The sequence below is a fragment of the Mytilus californianus genome, unplaced genomic scaffold, assembly GCF_021869535.1.
Source record: "Mytilus californianus isolate M0D057914Y unplaced genomic scaffold, xbMytCali1.0.p SCAF_7, whole genome shotgun sequence".
Taxonomy (NCBI): Eukaryota; Metazoa; Mollusca; class Bivalvia; order Mytilida; family Mytilidae; genus Mytilus; species Mytilus californianus.
Window position 1 is genome coordinate 2,301,246 of NW_026262723.1, and position 21,587 is coordinate 2,322,832.

Below are 21,587 nucleotides of genomic sequence, written 5' to 3' on the forward strand. Positions count from 1 at the left end.
GCTGATTTCTTTCCTCTCAACATAAAGGTCCCATCAACCATATTCTAGAACGTTTAAAAATCTTGGATTGAAGGCAGATCTAATCTCTTTCATCCAATGTGTTTTAATTTACTTTGTCTTTGTTCTTAATCTTGCAACATAAGATATTGTATTTGGTTGAAAAGCACTCTAAGATTCTTTCAGTCTTTTTTTAACCTTGATTTGCCTTCTTACTGGATAAGTGTGATTTGAACATCGTCTTAAAAAATTGTTCTTAATCTATTGCAATATGTATTTATGACATAATAAAGTACTTGTGTTAAAAACCATCTTCAATGGTACACAAATATTAAGAAGTATTGACATAGCTAGCAATAACACGAGGTTTAATCCACCATTTTCAACAGAAAATGCCTGTACCAAGTCAGGAATATGACAGATGTTTTTCACTCGTTCCATTGGTTGAAAACGTTTGATTTTATAATTTTTTATGGTATTTTTGTTTTACTTTTATTCGGTAATTCAATAAACTACAAAGTCTCAAAAACAACTTTATTTTGTGATGATCTTAGACATCAAGCCAGCCTTTTACACAAATGATTAAACAAAATAGTACCTTGCATATATAGTGTGTGTCAGTGCGAGACATTTGTACAATACCCTGACCCTTACAAAATTTTACAGTGTACAAATTGACCAACAGAAATCCTTTTTGTTTTGTTATTGAGTTTCGATTTCATTGTCGTATTCCATACATTTTTTCCTCTATTCAGATTGTGTTACAAATAACAAAATTATAGTATGATGTATCAAATGTGACGTTTGGCTTAGATTTTGACAACTCGTTCAATTTAAATTGAAAGCAAATTGATGGCAATTGTCAAATTAAAGTAATTGGTAGCAGTATTAGTTGAAAATTATGTACCTAAACCATTAAAAATATATACTTATTTGATATATAATTTGACGTGCCTTTAAAATTTATGTACCACCAACATTTGTGTTACATTATACGTTGATGTGTATAAATAAGAAAGTATTGCCAGTTTCCAAACGTGTTTAACTTAGAATGTTGTTGATGGTGGCTTTGTCACTTGTCATCCTTAAAGGTACGTAAAATTATAATAAGGTACGTAAGATTATAATTATAATAATTTCATCCTTAAAGATACGTAAAATTATAATAAGGTACGTAAAATTATAATTATAATAATTTCATCCTTAAAGGTACGTAAAATTATAATTATAATAATTTCACCCTTAAAGGTACGTAAAATTATAAAAAGAAATGAATTCGGAATTACAAGTTTCACCATACATATTTTTTTCAATAATTCCCGGACCAATGTTATATGTAAATATAAATAAGACCATGTGGTATGAGTGCCAATGAGATAACTTTCCATCAAAGTCACAATTTGTAAAAGTAAACCATTATAGGTCAAAGTACGACCTTAAACAGTCTTATTTTGTTTGTGAGTTTCATAGCAACAAAACTTTTATACTTATACAACTGTCCTTAATCAGTAACCTTTATCCTATTGTTATACATATATTGTATGATCAGTTTAAAAAATTACTACCAACATCGTAACACATTTTGCCTGACAATTACAATAACGATATGTATAGAAATTCTTTGAATGAATGAAGTAAAATTAAATTAAAAATTAAAGGATTGTATGTATGCTTTATTTTGTCACCTTGCATTTTCACGGCTTGGCTGTTTTTCTTCAGCAGATCGTTAAAATTTCTGATCAGTTAAACAGTTTGGTTTGATAAACCAAATTGCAATTTGGTCAGAATTATGAATAAACTGCAACTAAAATCGGTGGGGAGCAACTCTTACAGTCAAGTCACATTAAATGACCACCTGTTGATAAACTCTCACAATAACTATTGAACAAACTAAATGGACAAACTGTACTGACAATTTTTTCAAACTGGTCAGACAATTGGTATTACAATTATTAATAGGACAAAGGTTACTGGATAAGATCAATAATCTATTTAAAAAATTCAAAACAGGCCGACAGGCGAACTACTTTTAAACGTATTCAAGAACTTTTTTTATACGAACATGATTTTTATAGCATTGTTTTGGGGAATTATTTGATATACATGTCTGCTGTGACGTTTTTGATTTTAACGAACGTAATTTATGTATTACTGGTAAATTATTAAGCCAGGGATTTCGTTACCACAAATTACTTAAAACCTTTACTAAATTCTTCCAGAGATATAAAGATTTGGTTTTGAAGTTTGGTTGTACTTATTTCAAACGAGATTGCACATCCTCATTTTTAAGTCAATATTGTTTTCCGTGCCAATTTAGAAACGATCCTGGTAAACTTATCGATCCTTTGAATAAACTTATTCTAAAAGGTTACCAATTCAACACTGTAATTAGGTCATTAAATATTGTTTTTATTGGTACTAATATTGATTTTGTTATCAGTAAATTAAAAGCAAACTAAATAGTATTGTTATATAAATATACACATTCATAGATCTACAATCTGTCGATACCTGTATCTTGGCATTGCATGCACGCACAAGGTCATGTTTTTCTCTGACTGTTAATGACGTCTTTACACTAAATCCATTGGATGCTGGATGTGTACGGATTGATAATTTAGTCTTAGATGCATGATTTTTTTTATTAGTTGTTAGTGGCTTTGAACTAGCTGTCAGTAACTGCGAGTACTCTCATATCTGTACTTAGTGTCTTTTTGTTGTTTGGATGTACAAGTACCCGGCCACGTCCACTTGTATTTGTATTTTTATCCATCTGATAAGTTAAGCCTCGTTCAACTGTTTTTTATAGTTCGTTCTTATGTTGTACTGTTACACCACTGTCCCAGGTTAGGGGGAGAGTTGGGATCCCGCTAACATGTTTAACCCCGCCACATTCTGTATGTATGTGCCTGTCCCAAGTCAAGAGCCTGTAATTCAGTGGTTGTCGTTTGTTTATGTGTTACATATATGTTTTTCGTTCATTTTTTGTACATAAATTAGGCCGTTAGTTCTCTCGTTTGAATTGTTTTACATTGTCATTTCGGGGCCTTTTATAGCTGACTGTACGGTATGGGCTTTGCTCATTGTTGAAGGCCGTACGGTGACCTATAGTTGTTAATTTCTGTGTCATTTGGTCTCTTGTGGAGAGTTGTCTCATTGGCAATCATACCACATCTTCTTTTTTATATATGTTATTTTTACGGGACTGATTGATGTGTTGACTAGGCAATTAACTCAAACACCAAACAATAATTCCTTCGTACTTCATTCAGTTTGTGACCGAGTCGGCCTTTTATATTCTTCAATAAACACGTGGTTGCAACTCCCTTAAGTAAAGCTGATTTTAAATAGTTTTGAGAATTTTTTTCAAAAATCGACAAATTACGCATTTTTATAATTCCTTTCGTGTTAAGCTTCTAAATTTTTATTTTGAACTCTAACTCTTTAAGAAGCATTACAACATTTGTATCTGAGAACAAGCTATTGTCGTACTTTAAAGAATCTAGAATGTCAATTCACTAATAATTTATCTTCTTTATGGTGAACCACTAGTGGTAGGTCAATGATATTTTGTATGCAATTGTATTAGCATTGGCACATCTCATTTCCATGGAGGTTATTTGGTCCTGCCCCCTCAGTCATGGTCTATTGACTTTGAAAATTTTGCTTAGTTTACATGTATTATTTTGTGATTAGGTCAGTTTATGGGGAACCACTAGTGGTAGGTCAATGATATTTGTATGCAGTTGTATAAGCATTGGCATATCTTATTTCCATGGAGAATATTTGGCCCCGCCCCCTCAGTCATGGTCTATTGACTTGAAAATTTCGCTTAGTTTACATGTATTACTTTGTGATTAGGTCAGTTTATGGGGAACCACTAGTGGTAGATCAATGATATTTGTATGCAGTTGTATAAGCATTGGAATATCTTATTTCCATGGAGAATATTTGGCCCCGCCCTCCTCAGTCATGGTCTATTGACTTTGAATTTTTTGCTTAGTTTACATGTATTAGTTTGTGATTAGATCAGTTTAAGATGAACCGCTAATATCAAGTTAATGATATTTGGTATGCAAATTTATTGGCATTTGCAAGGCTCGTTTCCATGGAGATTATATAGCCTAACCCCCTCGTCATAGTTTATTGACTTTGAAACTTTAACATGGTTTACAACATGTACAAGTTAATGTTTGTGTTTAGGTTTGTTTAAAAGGAACGACTTATGATAAGTCAATGGTATTTGGTATGCAGTTGTATTAGCATTTGCACGTCTCATTTCCATGGAGATTGTTTAGCCATGTTCTTTCAGTCATGGTTCATTGACTTTGAATATTTACATAACATGTTAAAGTATTGCTATTTTAATTTCAACATTTGCATTAACAAAATTAAAAAAAGGCGAGACATATCTCTGTGTTAACAGTTTATTATTGTCTATATTTACTATGAAATGTCCATGTCATAGCTATGTTTGTGTTCTAGGGGATGCTCATTCACTTCCGCTATTACCAGCAAGTGATAGTTGTTTAGAAAATTTTGTCAATCTCTTCAAATGTCATCAACTACCTTCACTAGATGACTACATATACAGTTTTGCTGCGAATGGTACAATGCTGGACTTGACTGATGTCCATAATGCATTTAGAACTTCTGTGGATAAAGACATTGTAAAGGATATTTGCAGGTATGAAGGGGTTGGGTGATGTTTACAGAATAGAGAGAAAAAATGGCCAACCAAATGAAAAATGTAGAAAAATGGCGTGCTTAAATATAAAGAAGTGAGAATTATAGCGAAAAGAAATTAAGGATGTACTAAGGTGAAATTAAAAACAATCTAGAATTTGAAATTCATACTATAAATCGGAAGAGCATTAGTTAAGGAACAAAATTAGCTAAAATATTGATAGGTTATGGAGCTCCTTTTCGAAATATTTTTTTTTAAATGGCGGGAAAAGACTGACTCGGACTTTTACCTTATATTTGCATTGGTATTATTTAGGTCTCAAATCTAAAGAAAACAAATCTAGAATCTGCTTAAATTTTGGTAAATGACCTTTAATGAGCTATTGAAGTCTTATTCGAAAAGAAAAATGGGTGTTATGGGGCAAAATATTTAACTCTGTATCGTAGGGAAAAAAAAACAAGAAGTCCGAACATCTGACAAAAAATCCTAAACCTCACCTAAGTACATCCGTAAGGAATAGAAAAATGGACCAAACAAATTAAAAGTACAGAGAAGAAAAACCCTCATCAACCCTTCGCTATTTATAGACAGCTAGGTCATGTATGTACAAAATTTCTTACATGTAGATGCCATTGGGAATCTCTTGAACGTTGATAAAGTACTTTGAAACAAAATTCGTAAGATGATTATAAAAATCTTTATAGACATGCACCAAGCTTATCGTTCGGCACGCCAGTTGCGCGTTTGTCAACTCATGAGACTCACTCCTGGTGCTCAGATGAAAATATTTGGAAGGTCAATAAATTATAAAATTGAAGAGTAATCATTCCTTAAAATGTTCTAAATACAACTTAGGTGATCTTTCCCTTGGTGTATAAAACCTTCAATGTTTCGAATGTAAGTCCAAACAAACGTGTCATTTACTAAGGCAAATGATTATCCATCCGAGAATGATTAGTATTTAAGGCTGCATAAACAGATATATCTTAAGTTGAAAAGAGGGGAATGATTCCGAGTGGGTTATACAAAAAAACACAAGTTTAATAAAACTCTTGCCAAGGCCAGAAACACAAACAACACTCCACAAAACACTAGACAGGAAACTAAAAACTGAGCAACACGAATCTCACAACAATCCATGATTTAAGGTAGGTACTCCAATATGTTCTTGTTATGGTAGCATTAAAACCTTCATTTTGCGTAAACGTATCTCCAAATTCATTGCTGTCATTATATTCAAAGTTCACACCTCGAATCGTTAAATATATCCATCTCTTCCGTTGTAAAAACAATAAGGACTTAGTGAACGATGCTTGAAGAAAAGAAAGACCATCGACCCTGAAGCTATAACACACCAGCATAGTTTTGGAAATATCTTTTATATATTTTTCCTGTTATGCTTTTTTTCACCTGAAAAATGTTTGTATAGATTATAATACAACATTATTTGTAATTTACTTATAGTTACTTTGAGGGCGTGTCTACATGTTTACAGAACAGTTACACATATCTGCAATCGCACTGTCCATCAAAAATGGTTAAAATTGCGGAGTCGTTTATTCGGTTAACCTCAGCATTGTGTGACCTTTATGAAGCTGGTAAGTATAGGTACCCTTAGGTAGCCAAGTCTTTCATCCGATTCTTAGCGGACTTCAAAACTGCTAAGCAAATCTTGTTTTGTACTAACACTGTCATTTTAGCTCATACACTGTTTATGCAATGTTCTTATATGTCGTTTTTATACGACCGCAAAATTTTTTATATTGGTATCATGTCGTCGTCGTCGTCAGCGTCGTCCGAAGACATTTGGTTTCCGAACAATAACTTTAGTAAATGTACATAGAATTCTATGAAATTTAAACACAAGGTTTATAACCACAAAAAAACAAAAAAGGTTGGGATTGATTTTGAGGATTATAGTCCTAACAGTTTAGGAATTAGGGGCCAAAAAGGGGCCCAAATAAGCATTTTTCTAGTTTCCAGACAGTTACTTGTGGATCGATGTATGGATCTCTCTGAAATTATACCACAAGTTTCCATACCACAAAGGGATCATGGTTAGGATCGGCTTTGGGGGATTTTGGCTCAAACAGTTAAGAATTAGGGGCAAAAAAAAAAGGGAAAAACAAGGGTTTCCTTGTTAATGGACAATTAAAAAAAGGTACAATGTTATGTTTGGATTACCTCCCTTACACTGCTTTTAATTATGTATAAAGAAATGTTGTATTGTCTTGAGGTGATTAGCTGTCAATTTATTTTAGAAGTTACTTTTTAAAAATGCTGATTAAAGAATGTATTTTAGCCATGATTATGTATGTCATAAAAGGGGGAGGTGAAAAAAAATGGCGGGGGGGGGGGTTAAAAAAGAAATTGTGAGGGGGGGGGGGGGGGTCAATTCGCAACAGCATAGTGTATTGCACAAAGCAAAAAAAAGGGGCGTAATTTTTTTTAAATTTTTTTTTTTGGGGGGGGGGTCAATTCGCAACAGCAGAGTGTATTGCACAAAAGCAAAAAAATGAATATAGATTCAAATCATATAACCAATTATAAGTTCTTTGACTACAGTTATTCTGTGTCAGAAACCTATTATGTGTCAGAAACCTATCATGTGTCAAATATTTAATTACAATCCAAAATTCAGACCTGTATCAAGCGCGAATATTGTGTCCATTTTTGCCCCAACTGTTCAGGGTTGGACCTCTGCGGTCGTATCCAGCTGCGCTCGGCGAAGCAATTTATTTACTATTATCGTGATAATGCTACGAATCTGTCATGTTTGATCAGAACCCATCTAATTCAAAAGAATACAGATATTGCGGGTAGCAATTTATTCATGTTTCAAATGTAAAGTTATTTTATTTTATGCAATCTCTAAAAATGGTAGAGACGAAAGCTGCATGTGTTATCATTGGGAGATGTGATCATAAATTAATAAGTTTACTGTGCTAGACGAGGAATTATTATTTCTTGATGAAGGAAAAATTACGACTGGCCCAATGTCCAAAAAAAAAATACAAATGTCTTTTCACTGCAATACAATTGAACATCGGGTATAAGTCAAACATGTTTCAAATTTGTTAATTACACATATTAGTGGTGGGCCATTGTGTTTCCATAAGATATACTGTTGAGTAAATGTGTTATTCTTCGTACACGTGTTTTTTTTAATAGATATTAATATGATGGTGCAATGTTCCAACCAGGATAATAGTATATTAGTGACGTATGTAAGCTGCATGGAAGGAGCCTATAAATATCTAAGTCAACACACAATACACCAGTGCAGGTATATACATAATATTGTGCTTGATAAGCTAGCCATAATTATTCAATTTTGCATCCAGATTGGTCAAAAAGGGGGAGGTGGTTTTGACCCCATACTATTCCTTTAAATCACATAAAATTTACGATAATTAGACTGGAAAAAATTAGGTAGGTCCTCAAAAGATAAATTTGTGTCTTGCCCTTCACAAAGAATATTCGCGAGGAGAAAAATGTTTTGGCAAACATTATCTAAATTTGACCATTTTTTTTAGTGAAATCTAAACTATGAATTTTAGATTTGCCGACTGTTTGTAAGCTGAGTATCAAAACACTAGCTCTACGGTTGCAATTGTTGCTGCAGGAGGAGTAATGAACTATCCACGTTTTGTAAACCTTAAATCCGAAAAAATAAAGAAAAAACAAATAAGAAATCGATCTCATTCATTGCTACATTTGTTTTACAACAGGGATAAAGATGTGCTAAATTGTTCAATACGTCTATCAGTAAATTTATCAGGAATTTAATAACAAGGGGTATTTCTTATCCAGTTTTTAGGTTAAAGTATTGATAAAGATACTCAGTATAGGCTTTGTTATTCAAATCTTTCTCTTTGACACAATATACTTATCGATGAATCATGTATACTATTTTTGTTTATTTTATTTTTTATATCAATTGACTAATATATATGTCAAACGAATGACACGGTGAAGAGAGGCGCTTGTGGAGTATACCTCAATGAGACAGCAATTAACCTATCAACAACAAAAAATCTGGAAAAGTAGTAAGGGAGCTACCATTTGATTTTTATGGGGGGGGGGGGGGGGGGGGGGGGGGCTAGGATGAATAAGTGTGTCCTGCATTTTTTTTAGTTGTAATCTCTGTCCTGCCTTTTTATTTTTCACTCTATTCGGTCCTGCCTTTTTTTTTATTAGTTTATCCTGACTTTTTTTAACATAAATTGTCATCCTGCCTTATTTTTCCAAGTTGCTCATCCTGCCTTTTTTTATACTCAAAACTCCTGTCCTGCCTTTTTTTTTTCCAAATTTCATCCTAGCCCCCCCCCCATAAAAATCAAATGGTAGCTCCCTAAACATATTTCACAGATTAAATTTGCTAATGACATAAACATTCCTTATTCATCTTTCCCAGCAATTTATCAAGTTTAAATAAGCCGTTAGTAAGGGAGACAACTGAAGGAGACATTACTTCATACTTATTATAATTAATATTGATATTCACGCATGTAAAAAGGATGAAAAAACATTCTAAAGTCTGACTATAATTTTTATCATTGAAGTTGTCATTGACAAGAATTAATTCCATTACGTCCAAAATTATAGTTTCGCACCCAATAGAGTCCTTACTGTCAACCGAACCACATTAAACAAAAAAGAAAGGGGAAAAGAAGTGAGGAGATTTCAAGGATCGTATCTTAAACCATATGTCGCAGAAAAACCGACAATGTTCGGACCAAAAGGAAAACCATCAAAATTACTATCTGGTTCACAAAACATTACAAATCAATTAAACAACACAAACCTTTAATTACCTTTAACCGGAAGTGAATACTGGTGCTCCGGAAGGGTAAGCAGATTTTATTGTCCGTTTGGGTAGTTGGACCTTACCACACCAAGACAAATATAGATAAGAACTCAATAAAATAACTGGCATACTAGTTAAGACGCTAGAAAGCAAACAAAATAAGAAACAAAAACAAATAGCAAAAAATAAAAAAAAAACAAACATATAACAACAAAAAAAACATTCAAAAACGTAAATCTAAAACCTCCGATTGCCCATTAAAATGTATTACCTTAACTATATATCTACTTATTATTTACAGTATTGTCCAGCGTTTTCGAGATTGTTTGTACCAGTTTGATACCTGTTCCGAGATTCACACATTCCGCTTAATGACGATGTTTGATGAGTACAAAGACGATGTCTGCTTTATTTTGAAAGAATTAAAGAATTAGTGTCGAGAATCAACTATAATCTATTTCAGTCAAACAGAAAAAAAGTCTACTGCCAACGAAGTTTTTTTCGATATCAATTGTGTTCGTCTTATTTTGTTTTTTTTTCAGTATAATATCAAATTACCATGAACAGATTATCGGTGCCACTTGTGGAACAGGATCTCATTTTCCTTCCTGCGATCAACACCAGTTGTTCATGTGGTTCTTGTTGCTTAAGGTGGTACCAAACACTTTGACTAAAATTAGTTTGGCTCGTTTAATTTTCATAAAATTTTGACAAAATATTTACTTTGACCCTTTGACAAAATTATAAAAATTTCAAAAAACTTGATCCACACACTTTATCAGAAAAAAATCATTGGATATATAGCAGTTTGACAAACACTAATTTTGATCATTGGGAAGCTTAATATTTCCTTAACAATCATTATAGAACGTGATTAAAACGTTCAGCTGATTTTTACAGAGTTATCTCCCTGTAGTGTTTTGTGGACTTGTTTGTCTTTTCGTCTTCTTTCTTTTTTTTTCTTTGCGTTATCAATTTCTTTCGGCTCATGAGCTTTAATTATCCCCTTGGTATATTTCGACTCGTTTTCTCCTATTGTTTTCCTTTTTGTTGTGTATCAATTTTAAATGACAGATGCTATCCAGAAGGGTGTGGATGGGGTTTACAAAATATAGAATAATGGGCAAAAAACATAAAGAATAGAGAAAAATGGACCAAAAGAATAAATAATAGAGAATAATGAGATGCTAAAATATAAAGAATAGAGAATAATGGGCAAAAAGTATAAAGAATAAAGAAAAATGGCCTTAAAATTAAAGAATACAGCAATTAAGGACCCCCAATCTAGACCCTCATCCAGTTGTTGTATTGTTTTGTGTATTTGACTGTTGAAAAAATAAATAAATAAAACAAACAAACAAACAAAAATACGATATCCCTCTATTCTCGACAGTTCAATTTCAAATATTTAAAACGCTCGGCAAGCTTACTTTTTAAATTTGAAAATTTAACTGTCTCAAGTGGGAAAATTTCGTCTCGACCTCGAAACAGTGGTATAGAATCTATATGAACATAATTTTTCAAATTTTGAAACAATTCAATTATATGTAATATTTTCCCATTCTATTTTAGTAATAACAACTTAGACATTAGCAGTGGATATGATTGTCATTCTATTTAGAGGTCAAGTCGATTCAATTGAAACACCAAGCCAATACCATCAACACATCGATGACCTTATCGAGGTTTTTTCCCTCGGAAATAAACGTTGAACCTTCAACGTTGTTCCTACAACTGCACAATCTCAAATATATCTTATGCGTTTGTTTCAAATAGAAATGGATTAAAGAATTTGGAGAAGAAGAAACATACATGTACTATATCTTTAATCCACCATTTTCTACATAGGAAATGCCTGTACCAAGTCAGGAATATGGCAGTTATTTACATTCATTTGATGTGTTTGAGCTTTTGATTTTGCCATTTGATAAGGGACTTTCCGATTTGAATTTTCCTTGGAGTTCGGTATTTTTGTTATTTTACTTTTCACCAGTCAAAGACATTTTCTTTTTTTTTTATCTTTTTTTAAATATAACGATGTAAATCTAAGGAACTCTAACGAAACTAAGATATTACAGACTAAATCCAAAGCAAGCATGAATAAATATATTAGAACAAATTCATGAACGCATTTTATAGTGTCAATAATTTTACCATTATACTGCGAGATTACATTCAATTGTATTCAGAACAGAAAATAAAATCTACATAGTTACATGTTTTTGTGTCTTTTTGTGATAATGTGAACTTTAAGCATAATATATAGAGAGGATTAGGCACCGTTTGTACTCAAATTTTGTTATATAATCAAAATTAAAATGGACGTATATGAATAAAGCTGTCACAAGTGCAAAAACGGAGGTAATCGATTTGAGTTCTTTAAATTCTATTTGAAAACCCTGGCCTGCACGCAGAAATATAAACTAACTGTTTGAGTAAGTTGAGAATTATAAGGATTAAACACATTTCGTTTATAGGTTATTTGTGTGTAAACTGGACCAAGAAACTCACAAAGTGTATAAAAAGTCACATTTTAATGAAAAGTTTGTGAGTCCGCTTAATATACACTAATAACCTATAGAAAAAAAAATGTGTTTAATCCTTCTTGTTCTCAACCCGATATTTGTTATCTTTTTTCTTCCATTTTCGGCATTTTTGCAGCCCTATGATTTCATTCCATGACATCTGTATCGTGCATGACTATACCGCTGACAGTGAAACTCGTTTGTTTTTTAAGGACAATATTCATACACAAAAAGATATCCTCTTGTAAGATTCCTACAGAGTCAATTTTCAAACTTCTATTAGTAAGCGTTCCATTTAATTTTGGCAACAATTTCAACGGCGTATGTTGGGCTTTTGGTGCAGCTCCTTATTGTTAATGTATATATTTGTATTTATAGTTAATGCTGCCGGTGCTGCATCAAAATACTTTCATTAATGATCAGAATTTTTTAGAGTAAATGTGCAGGAAACTGTTTCAGTGGTTGTCGTTTGTTGATGTGGTTCTTAAGTGTTTCTCGTTTCTCGTTTTTTATATAGATTAGACCGTTGGTTTTCATTGTTTTACACTAGTCATTTTGGGGTCCTTTATACATTTTAGCTTGCTGTTCGGTGTGAGCCAATGCTCCGTGTTAAAGGCCGTACTTTGTCCTATAATTGCTAACTTTTTATACATTGTGACTTGGATGGAGAGCTGTCTCATTGGCACTCATACCACATCTTCTTATTTATATGTACAGCTCATTATACTTTACTTAAACTTAACTGGGATGGTGTCAGATATTATAACGCATGTATTTTTTTCCCTTTTGCAGGTGCATGATAACAATTTCGGATTTTAGATATATTCCTTTAACACCTAGGAAGTGTATGTGTGCTGATTTAAAGTTATAGGTGTAAAACCACCATTGATTTCCCCCTATTAGTCTTTGTTAAATTTGCACTTTTCAAAAAATTGTGCAGAATTTATCTTTGTTTCTAATAAAGAAATACTTGGCATGAGTAAAGTTTTATCCTGTCCAGTACTGTATAAAAAAATTCACATAACATTTCATTGCATATAAGAAAATAACCATCACTGGAACATAACCAATCAAATTTTCCCCCTTTTTTAACCTTTGTACAAGCTTTAGTAACCATGTAACCTTAAGTTTCCAAAATATTCTATAGAAACCCCAAATAAAAAAATAATGGTGCTTTGAAATACACAAGATATATGTTTATGACCCAGAAATGTTTTACTGCAATGAAATGTAGGATCAATTACCTACAACTGTCAAATTCAAGGGAATATTTTTTTCGACCTATTTTCGCATGCAACCGGATGTGACGTACTATGATTTGGGGGTATTACACCTATATAAACACATGGCATGTGTGGGTATAATTGACATTAACATGCAGATAATTCTATGAAAATAAAATGTTCCTGTCCCCAAGGTATTCCCTGTGGAAATGACTATAGGATGAATATGTATGAGGGTGTTGATGGGGGTTTACTGAATAGAGAATAATGGCCAAAAAATGTAAAGAATACAGAAAAAAAAATCTTTTAAAAAAAATGTTTGAGTCATGCTACTTCTTATGGACCACACCGCTGATAAATTAAGATTGTCAAATACCACAGAAGAGCCTTCGTTACATAACTTATCACCAGACTCTTTATCAATGACTAGAGTTAATCTTGCTTTATACAACGATAAAGATTGCTTAATACGTTCAGATATTTCCCAATATGTGACGGACTAATTTAAAGATCAAATTATCGGAAAACCGGAATTGGGTTCTAACAGATCCGAAAAGGACTCACACGATACAAATCATTACTTACCCACTTACCAAATATGTAGTGATACTGGTCAGTAGTACAAAATGTACTTGAGAAATGTTTGTAGACATATTTGTTGGACAAAAGGACAGACGGGCATATGGATAATGTGAATATTTATATGACCGATATGATTAACGGAAACTTAATGGAGGGTGGTAAAGGGTTATTTTCGTGCAACGTGTTTTGCCATTTTTATTTCACGTGCAGCCGTGAAAAAAGGTTCGTTATTCACCGTCAGGCGTGTTTCGTAAAATCGGTAAAAAGATCAACGTGCAAGAAATGTTTAATTGTTCGTTCATCGTGAAATGGCAATTTTATTTCAAATGGTAGCTCCCTAAACATATTTCACAGAATAAATTTGCTAATGACATAAACATTCCTTATTCATCTTTCCCAGCAATTTATCAAGTTTAAATAAGCCGTTAGTAAGGGAGGCAACTGAAGGAGACATTACTTCATGCTTATTATAATTAATATTGATATTCACGCATGTAAAAAGGAAGAAAAAACATTCTAAAGTCTGACTATAATTTTTATCATTGAAGTTGTCATTGACAAGAATTAATTCCATTACGTCCAAAATTATAGTTTCGCACCCAATAGAGTCCTTACTGTCAACCGAACCACATTAAACAAAAAAGAAAGGGGAAAAGAAGTGAGGAGATTTCAAGGATCGTATCTTAAACCATATGTCGCAGAAAAACCGACAATGTTAGGACAAAAAGGAAAACCATCGAAATTACTATCTTGTTCACAAAACATTACATAGAAAATCAATTAAACAACACAAACCTTTAATTACCTTTAACCGGAAGTGAATACTGGTGCTCCGGAAGGGTAAGCAGATTTTATTGTCCGTTTGGGTAGTTGGACCTTACCACACCAAGACAAATATAGATAAGAACTCAATAAAATAACTGGCATACTAGTTAAGACGCTAGAAAGCAAACAAAATAAGAAACAAAAACAAATAACAAAAAATAAAAAAAAAACCAAACATATAACAACAAAAAAAACCATTCAAAAACGTAAATCTAAAACCTCCGATTGCCCATTAAAATGTATTACCTTAACTATATATCTACTTATTATTTACAGTATTGTCCAGCGTTTTCGAGATTGTTTGTACCAGTTTGATACCTGTTCCGAGATTCACACATTCCGCTTAATGACGATGTTTGATGAGTGCAAAGACGATGTCTGCTTTATTTTGAAAGAATTAAAGAATTAGTGTCGAGAATCAACTATAATCTATTTTAGTCAAACAGAAAAAAAGTCTACTGCCAACGAAGTTTTTTTCGATATCAATTGTGTTCGTCTTATTTTGTTTTTTTTTCAGTATAATATCAAATTACCATGAACAGATTATCGGTGCCACTTGTGGAACAGGATCTCATTTTCCTTCCTGCGATCAACACCAGTTGTTCATGTGGTTCTTGTTGCTTAAGGTGGTACCAAACACTTTGACTAAAATTAGTTTGGCTCGTTTAATTTTCATAAAATTTTGACAAAATATTTACTTTGACCCTTTGACAAAATTATAAAAATTTCAAAAAACTTGATCCACACACTTTATCAGAAAAAAATCATTGGATATATAGCAGTTTGACAAACACTAATTTTGATCATTGGGAAGCTTAATATTTCCTTCACAATCATTATAGAACGTGATTAAAACGTTCAGCTGATTTTTACAGAGTTATCTCCCTGTAGTGTTTTGTGGACTTGTTTGTCTTTTCGTCTTCTTTCTTTTTTTTTCTTTGCGTTATCAATTTCTTTCGGCTCATGAGCTTTAATTATCCCCTTGGTATATTTCGACTCGTTTTCTCCTATTGTTTTCCTTTTTGTTGTGTATCAATTTTAAATGACAGATGCTATCCAGAAGGGTGTGGATGGGGTTTACAAAATATAGAATAATGGGCAAAAAACATAAAGAATAGAGAAAAATGGACCAAAAGAATAAATAATAGAGAATAATGAGATGCTAAAATATAAAGAATAGAGAATAATGGGCAAAAAGTATAAAGAATAAAGAAAAATGGCCTTAAAATTAAAGAATACAGCAATTAAGGACCCCCAATCTAGACCCTCATCCAGTTGTTGTATTGTTTTGTGTATTTGACTGTTGAAAAAATAAATAAATAAAACAAACAAACAAACAAAAATACGATATCCCTCTATTCTCGACAGTTCAATTTCAAATATTTAAAACGCTCGGCAAGCTTACTTTTTAAATTTGAAAATTTAACTGTCTCAAGTGGGAAAATTTCGTCTCGACCTCGAAACAGTGGTATAGAATCTATATGAACATAATTTTTCAAATTTAGAAACAATTCAATTATATGTAATATTTTCCCATTCTATTTTAGTAATAACAACTTAGACATTAGCAGTGGATATGATTGTCATTCTATTTAGAGGTCAAGTCGATTCAATTGAAACACCAAGCCAATACCATCAACACATCGATGACCTTATCGAGGTTTTTTCCCTCGGAAATAAACGTTGAACCTTCAACGTTGTTCCTACAACTGCACAATCTCAAATATATCTTATGCGTTTGTTTCAAATAGAAATGCATTAAAGAATTTGGAGAAGAAGAAACATACATGTACTATATCTTTAATCCACCATTTTCTACATAGGAAATGCCTGTACCAAGTCAGGAATATGGCAGTTATTTACATTCATTTGATGTGTTTGAGCTTTTGATTTTGCCATTTGATAAGGGACTTTCCGATTTGAATTTTCCTTGGAGTTCGGTATTTTTGTTATTTTACTTTTCACCAGTCAAAGACATTTTCTTTTTTTTTTTATCTTTTTTTAAATATAACGATGTAAATCTAAGGAACTCTAACGAAACTAAGATATTACAGACTAAATCCAAAGCAAGCATGAATAAATATATTAGAACAAATTCATGAACGCATTTTATAGTGTCAATAATTTTACCATTATACTGCGAGATTACATTCAATTGTATTCAGAACAGAAAATAAAATCTACATAGTTACATGTTTTTGTGTCTTTTTGTGATAATGTGAACTTTAAGCATAATAGAGAGGATTAGGCACCGTTTGTACTCAAATTTTGTTATATAATCAAAATTAAAATGGACGTATATGAATAAAGCTGTCACAAGTGCAAAAACGGAGGTAATCGATTTGAGTTCTTTAAATTCTATTTGAAAACCCTGGCCTGCACGCAGAAATATAAACTAACTGTTTGAGTAAGTTGAGAATTATAAGGATTAAACACATTTCGTTTATAGGTTATTTGTGTGTAAACTGGACCAAGAAACTCACAAAGTGTATAAAAAGTCACATTTTAATGAAAAGTTTGTGAGTCCGCTTAATATACACTAATAACCTATAGAAAAAAAAATGTGTTTAATCCTTCTTGTTCTCAACCCGATATTTGTTATCTTTTTTCTTCCATTTTCGGCATTTTTGCAGCCCTATGATTTCATTCCATGACATCTGTATCGTGCATGACTATACCGCTGACAGTGAAACTCGTTTGTTTTTTAAGGACAATATTCATACACAAAAAGATATCCTCTTGTAAGATTCCTACAGAGTCAATTTTCAAACTTCTATTAGTAAGCGTTTCATTTAATTTTGGCAACAATTTCAACGGCGTATGTTGGGCTTTTGGTGCAGCTCCTTATTGTTAATGTATATATTTGTATTTATAGTTAATGCTGCCGGTGCTGCATCAAAATACTTTCATTAATGATCAGAATTTTTTAGAGTAAATGTGCAGGAAACTGTTTCAGTGGTTGTCGTTTGTTGATGTGGTTCTTAAGTGTTTCTCGTTTCTCGTTTTTTATATAGATTAGACCGTTGGTTTTCATTGTTTTACACTAGTCATTTTGGGGTCCTTTATACATTTTAGCTTGCTGTTCGGTGTGAGCCAATGCTCCGTGTTAAAGGCCGTACTTTGTCCTATAATTGCTAACTTTTTATACATTGTGACTTGGATGGAGAGCTGTCTCATTGGCACTCATACCACATCTTCTTATTTATATGTACAGCTCATTATACTTTACTTAAACTTAACTGGGATGGTGTCAGATATTATAACGCATGTATTTTTTTCCCTTTTGCAGGTGCATGATAACAATTTCGGATTTTAGATATATTCCTTTAACACCTAGGAAGTGTATGTGTGCTGATTTAAAGTTATAGGTGTAAAACCACCATTGATTTCCCCCCATTAGTCTTTGTTAAATTTGCACTTTTCAAAAAATTGTGCAGAATTTATCTTTGTTTCTAATAAAGAAATACTTGGCATGAGTAAAGTTTTATCCTGTCCAGTACTGTATAAAAAAATTCACATAACATTTCATTGCATATAAGAAAATAACCATCACTGGAACATAACCAATCAAATTTTCCCCCTTTTTTAACCTTTGTACAAGCTTTAGTAACCATGTAACCTTAAGTTTCCAAAATATTCTATAGAAACCCCAAATAAAAAAATAATGGTGCTTTGAAATACACAAGATATATGTTTATGACCCAGAAATGTTTTACTGCAATGAAATGTAGGATCAATTACCTACAACTGTCAAATTCAAGGGAATATTTTTTTCGACCTATTTTCGCATGCAACCGGATGTGACGTACTATGATTTGGGGGTATTACACCTATATAAACACATGGCATGTGTGGGTATAATTGACATTAACATGCAGATAATTCTATGAAAATAAAATGTTCCTGTCCCCAAGATATCCCCTGTGGAAATGACTATAGGATGAATATGTATGAGGGTGTTGATGGGGGTTTACAGAATAGAGAATAATGGCCAAAAAATGTAAAGAATACAGAAAAAAAAATCTTTTAAAAAAAATGTTTGAGTCATGCTACTTCTTATGGACCACACCGCTGATAAATTAAGATTGTCAAATACCACAGAAGAGCCTTCGTTACATAACTTATCACCAGACTCTTTATCAATGACTAGAGTTAATCTTGCTTTATACAACGATAAAGATTGCTTAATACGTTCAGATATTTCCCAATATGTGACGGACTAATTTAAAGATCAAATTATCGGAAAACCGGAATTGGGTTCTAACAGATCCGAAAAGGACTCACACGATACAAATCATTACTTACCCACTTACCAAATATGTAGTGATACTGGTCAGTAGTACAAAATGTACTTGAGAAATGTTTGTAGACATATTTGTTGGACAAAAGGTCAGACGGGCATATGGATAATGTGAATATTTATATGACCGATATGATTAACGGAAACTTAATGGAGGGTGGTAAAGGGTTATTTTCGTGCAACGTGTTTTGCCATTTTTATTTCACGTGCAGCCGTGAAAAAAGGTTCGTTATTCACCGTCAGGCGTGTTTCGTAAAATCGGTAAAAAGATCAACGTGCAAGAAATTTTTAATTGTTCGTTCATCGTGAAATGGCAATTTTATTTCAAATGGTAGCTCCCTAAACATATTTCACAGAATAAATTTGCTAATGACATAAACATTCCTTATTCATCTTTCCCAGCAATTTATCAAGTTTAAATAAGCCGTTAGTAAGGGAGACAACTGAAGGAGACATTACTTCATACTTATTATAATTAATATTGATATTCACGCATGTAAAAAGGAAGAAAAAACATTCTAAAGTCTGACTATAATTTTTATCATTGAAGTTGTCATTGACAAGAATTAATTCCATTACGTCCAAAATTATAGTTTCGCACCCAATAGAGTCCTTACTGTCAACCGAATCACATTAAACAAAAAAGAAAGGGGAAAAGAAGTGAGGAGATTTCAAGGATCGTATCTTAAACCATATGTCGCAGAAAAACCGACAATGTTAGGACAAAAAGGAAAACCATCGAAATTACTATCTGGTTCACAAAACATTACATAGAAAATCAATTAAACAACACAAACCTTTAATTACCTTTAACCGGAAGTGAATACTGGTGCTCCGGAAGGGTAAGCAGATTTTATTGTCCGTTTGGGTAGTTGGACCTTACCACACCAAGACAAATATAGATAAGAACTCAATAAAATAACTGGCATACTAGTTAAGACGCTAGAAAGCAAACAAAATAAGAAACAAAAACAAATAACAAAAAATAAAAAAAAACCAAACATATAACAACAAAAAAAACCATTCAAAAACGTAAATCTAAAACCTCTGATTGCCCATTAAAATGTATTACCTTAACTATATATCTACTTATTATTTACAGTATTGTCCAGCGTTTTCGAGATTGTTTGTACCAGTTTGATACCTGTTCCGAGATTCACACATTCCGCTTAATGACGATGTTTGATGAGTGCAAAGACGATGTCTGCTTTATTTTGAAAGAATTAAAGAATTAGTGTCGAGAATCAACTATAATCTATTTTAGTCAAACAGAAAAAAAGTCTACTGCCAACGAAGTTTTTTTCGATATCAATTGTGTTCGTCTTATTTTGTTTTTTTTTCAGTATAATATCAAATTACCATGAACAGATTATCGGTGCCACTTGTGGAACAGGATCTCATTTTCCTTCCTGCGATCAACACCAGTTGTTCATGTGGTTCTTGTTGCTTAAGGTGGTACCAAACACTTTGACTAAAATTAGTTTGGCTCGTTTAATTTTCATAAAATTTTGACAAAATATTTACTTTGACCCTTTGACAAAATTATAAAAATTTCAAAAAACTTGATCCACACACTTTATCAGAAAAAAATCATTGGATATATAGCAGTTTGACAAACACTAATTTTGATCATTGGGAAGCTTAATATTTCCTTAACAATCATTATAGAACGTGATTAAAACGTTCAGCTGATTTTTACAGAGTTATCATGAGCTTTAAATATCCCCTTGGTATATTTCGACTCGTTTTCTCCTATTGTTTTCCTTTTTGTTGTGTATCAATTTTAAATGACAGATGCTATCCAGAAGGGTGTGGATGGGGTTTACAAAATATAGAATAATGGGCAAAAAACATAAAGATTACGGCCCTTGACTAAGGTATCGGGTGTGTAACTACTTAAGAGCCAATCCGCCAGAAAACCATGCAATATTCAGAAAATCGTCCAAATCGACAATCACAACTTGACAAATTTTTATTCATCATCTTAATCCTTGACATAAAATAAAAGAATTTGACCACTTAATTTTTCCCAGAATCGTATCTATTTTTAGTAACAGCCTCATTTGCATAATTCTGTAAATTCATAATGAAACCAAGGAAAAATCCAACTTTTTTATGCCTTTTAAGAATGACCCAGAAGCATATTAAATGGGATAGTTGAGTTTTTAGAGTAATGTCAGCTGAAACTCATCCATTTTACTATGTTATGATCAATACAAATGAAAATTTAAACAATTTGGCACATTGCCAGGAGCAGGGACACAAAGGCGGGGTTTTTCATACATGAATTTACGTGGTTTTCATTTGCTTTTATCTTGCAAGACCCATTCCGGATTTGTTTGCAACTTATATCGGTTTTAAATATGGGGTATGTTTTATATCAAAACAAAATATTAAGCTTGGCAAATGACTATTATATGTTAATTTATGCCTTGGAAGAATGGTGATTTTAGTCCCAAATTGACACATTTTGATTTTGATTTTAATTAAATTCTAAACACAATTGGTACTAAAATAGCTCATAAAATCATTCGAACAAGTAAAATCAATTTGTCTGAAAAATGAAATAAGACGTATTTGTACTGCAAGTCCAAAAATCAATAAATTGTCTGAAACCAGGGAGTCCATCTTTTATGCT

At 32.4% G+C, this 21,587-nt stretch overlaps 1 protein-coding gene across 3 annotated transcripts; it reads left to right on the top strand.

Moving 5' to 3' along the window:
* Positions 1 to 977: 977 nt before the first annotated feature.
* On the top strand, positions 978 to 20,193 carry LOC127708178 (uncharacterized). 3 transcript variants are annotated; one of them, XM_052213026.1, is made up of 5 exons: positions 978 to 1,088; positions 4,483 to 4,684; positions 6,149 to 6,282; positions 7,856 to 7,970; positions 20,052 to 20,193. In XM_052213026.1, the coding sequence occupies exons 1-5, from the start codon at positions 1,049 to 1,051 to the stop codon at positions 20,182 to 20,184; spliced, it is 624 nt and encodes a 207-aa protein (XP_052068986.1). In that variant the 5' UTR covers positions 978 to 1,048; the 3' UTR covers positions 20,185 to 20,193. The 3 variants fall into 3 exon arrangements, with proteins under 3 accessions (XP_052068986.1, XP_052068985.1, XP_052068984.1); XM_052213025.1 differs by lacking the exon at positions 20,052 to 20,193 and adding an exon at positions 14,926 to 15,067; XM_052213024.1 differs by lacking the exon at positions 20,052 to 20,193 and adding an exon at positions 9,796 to 9,937.
* The last annotated feature ends 1,394 nt before the right edge of the window (positions 20,194 to 21,587 follow it).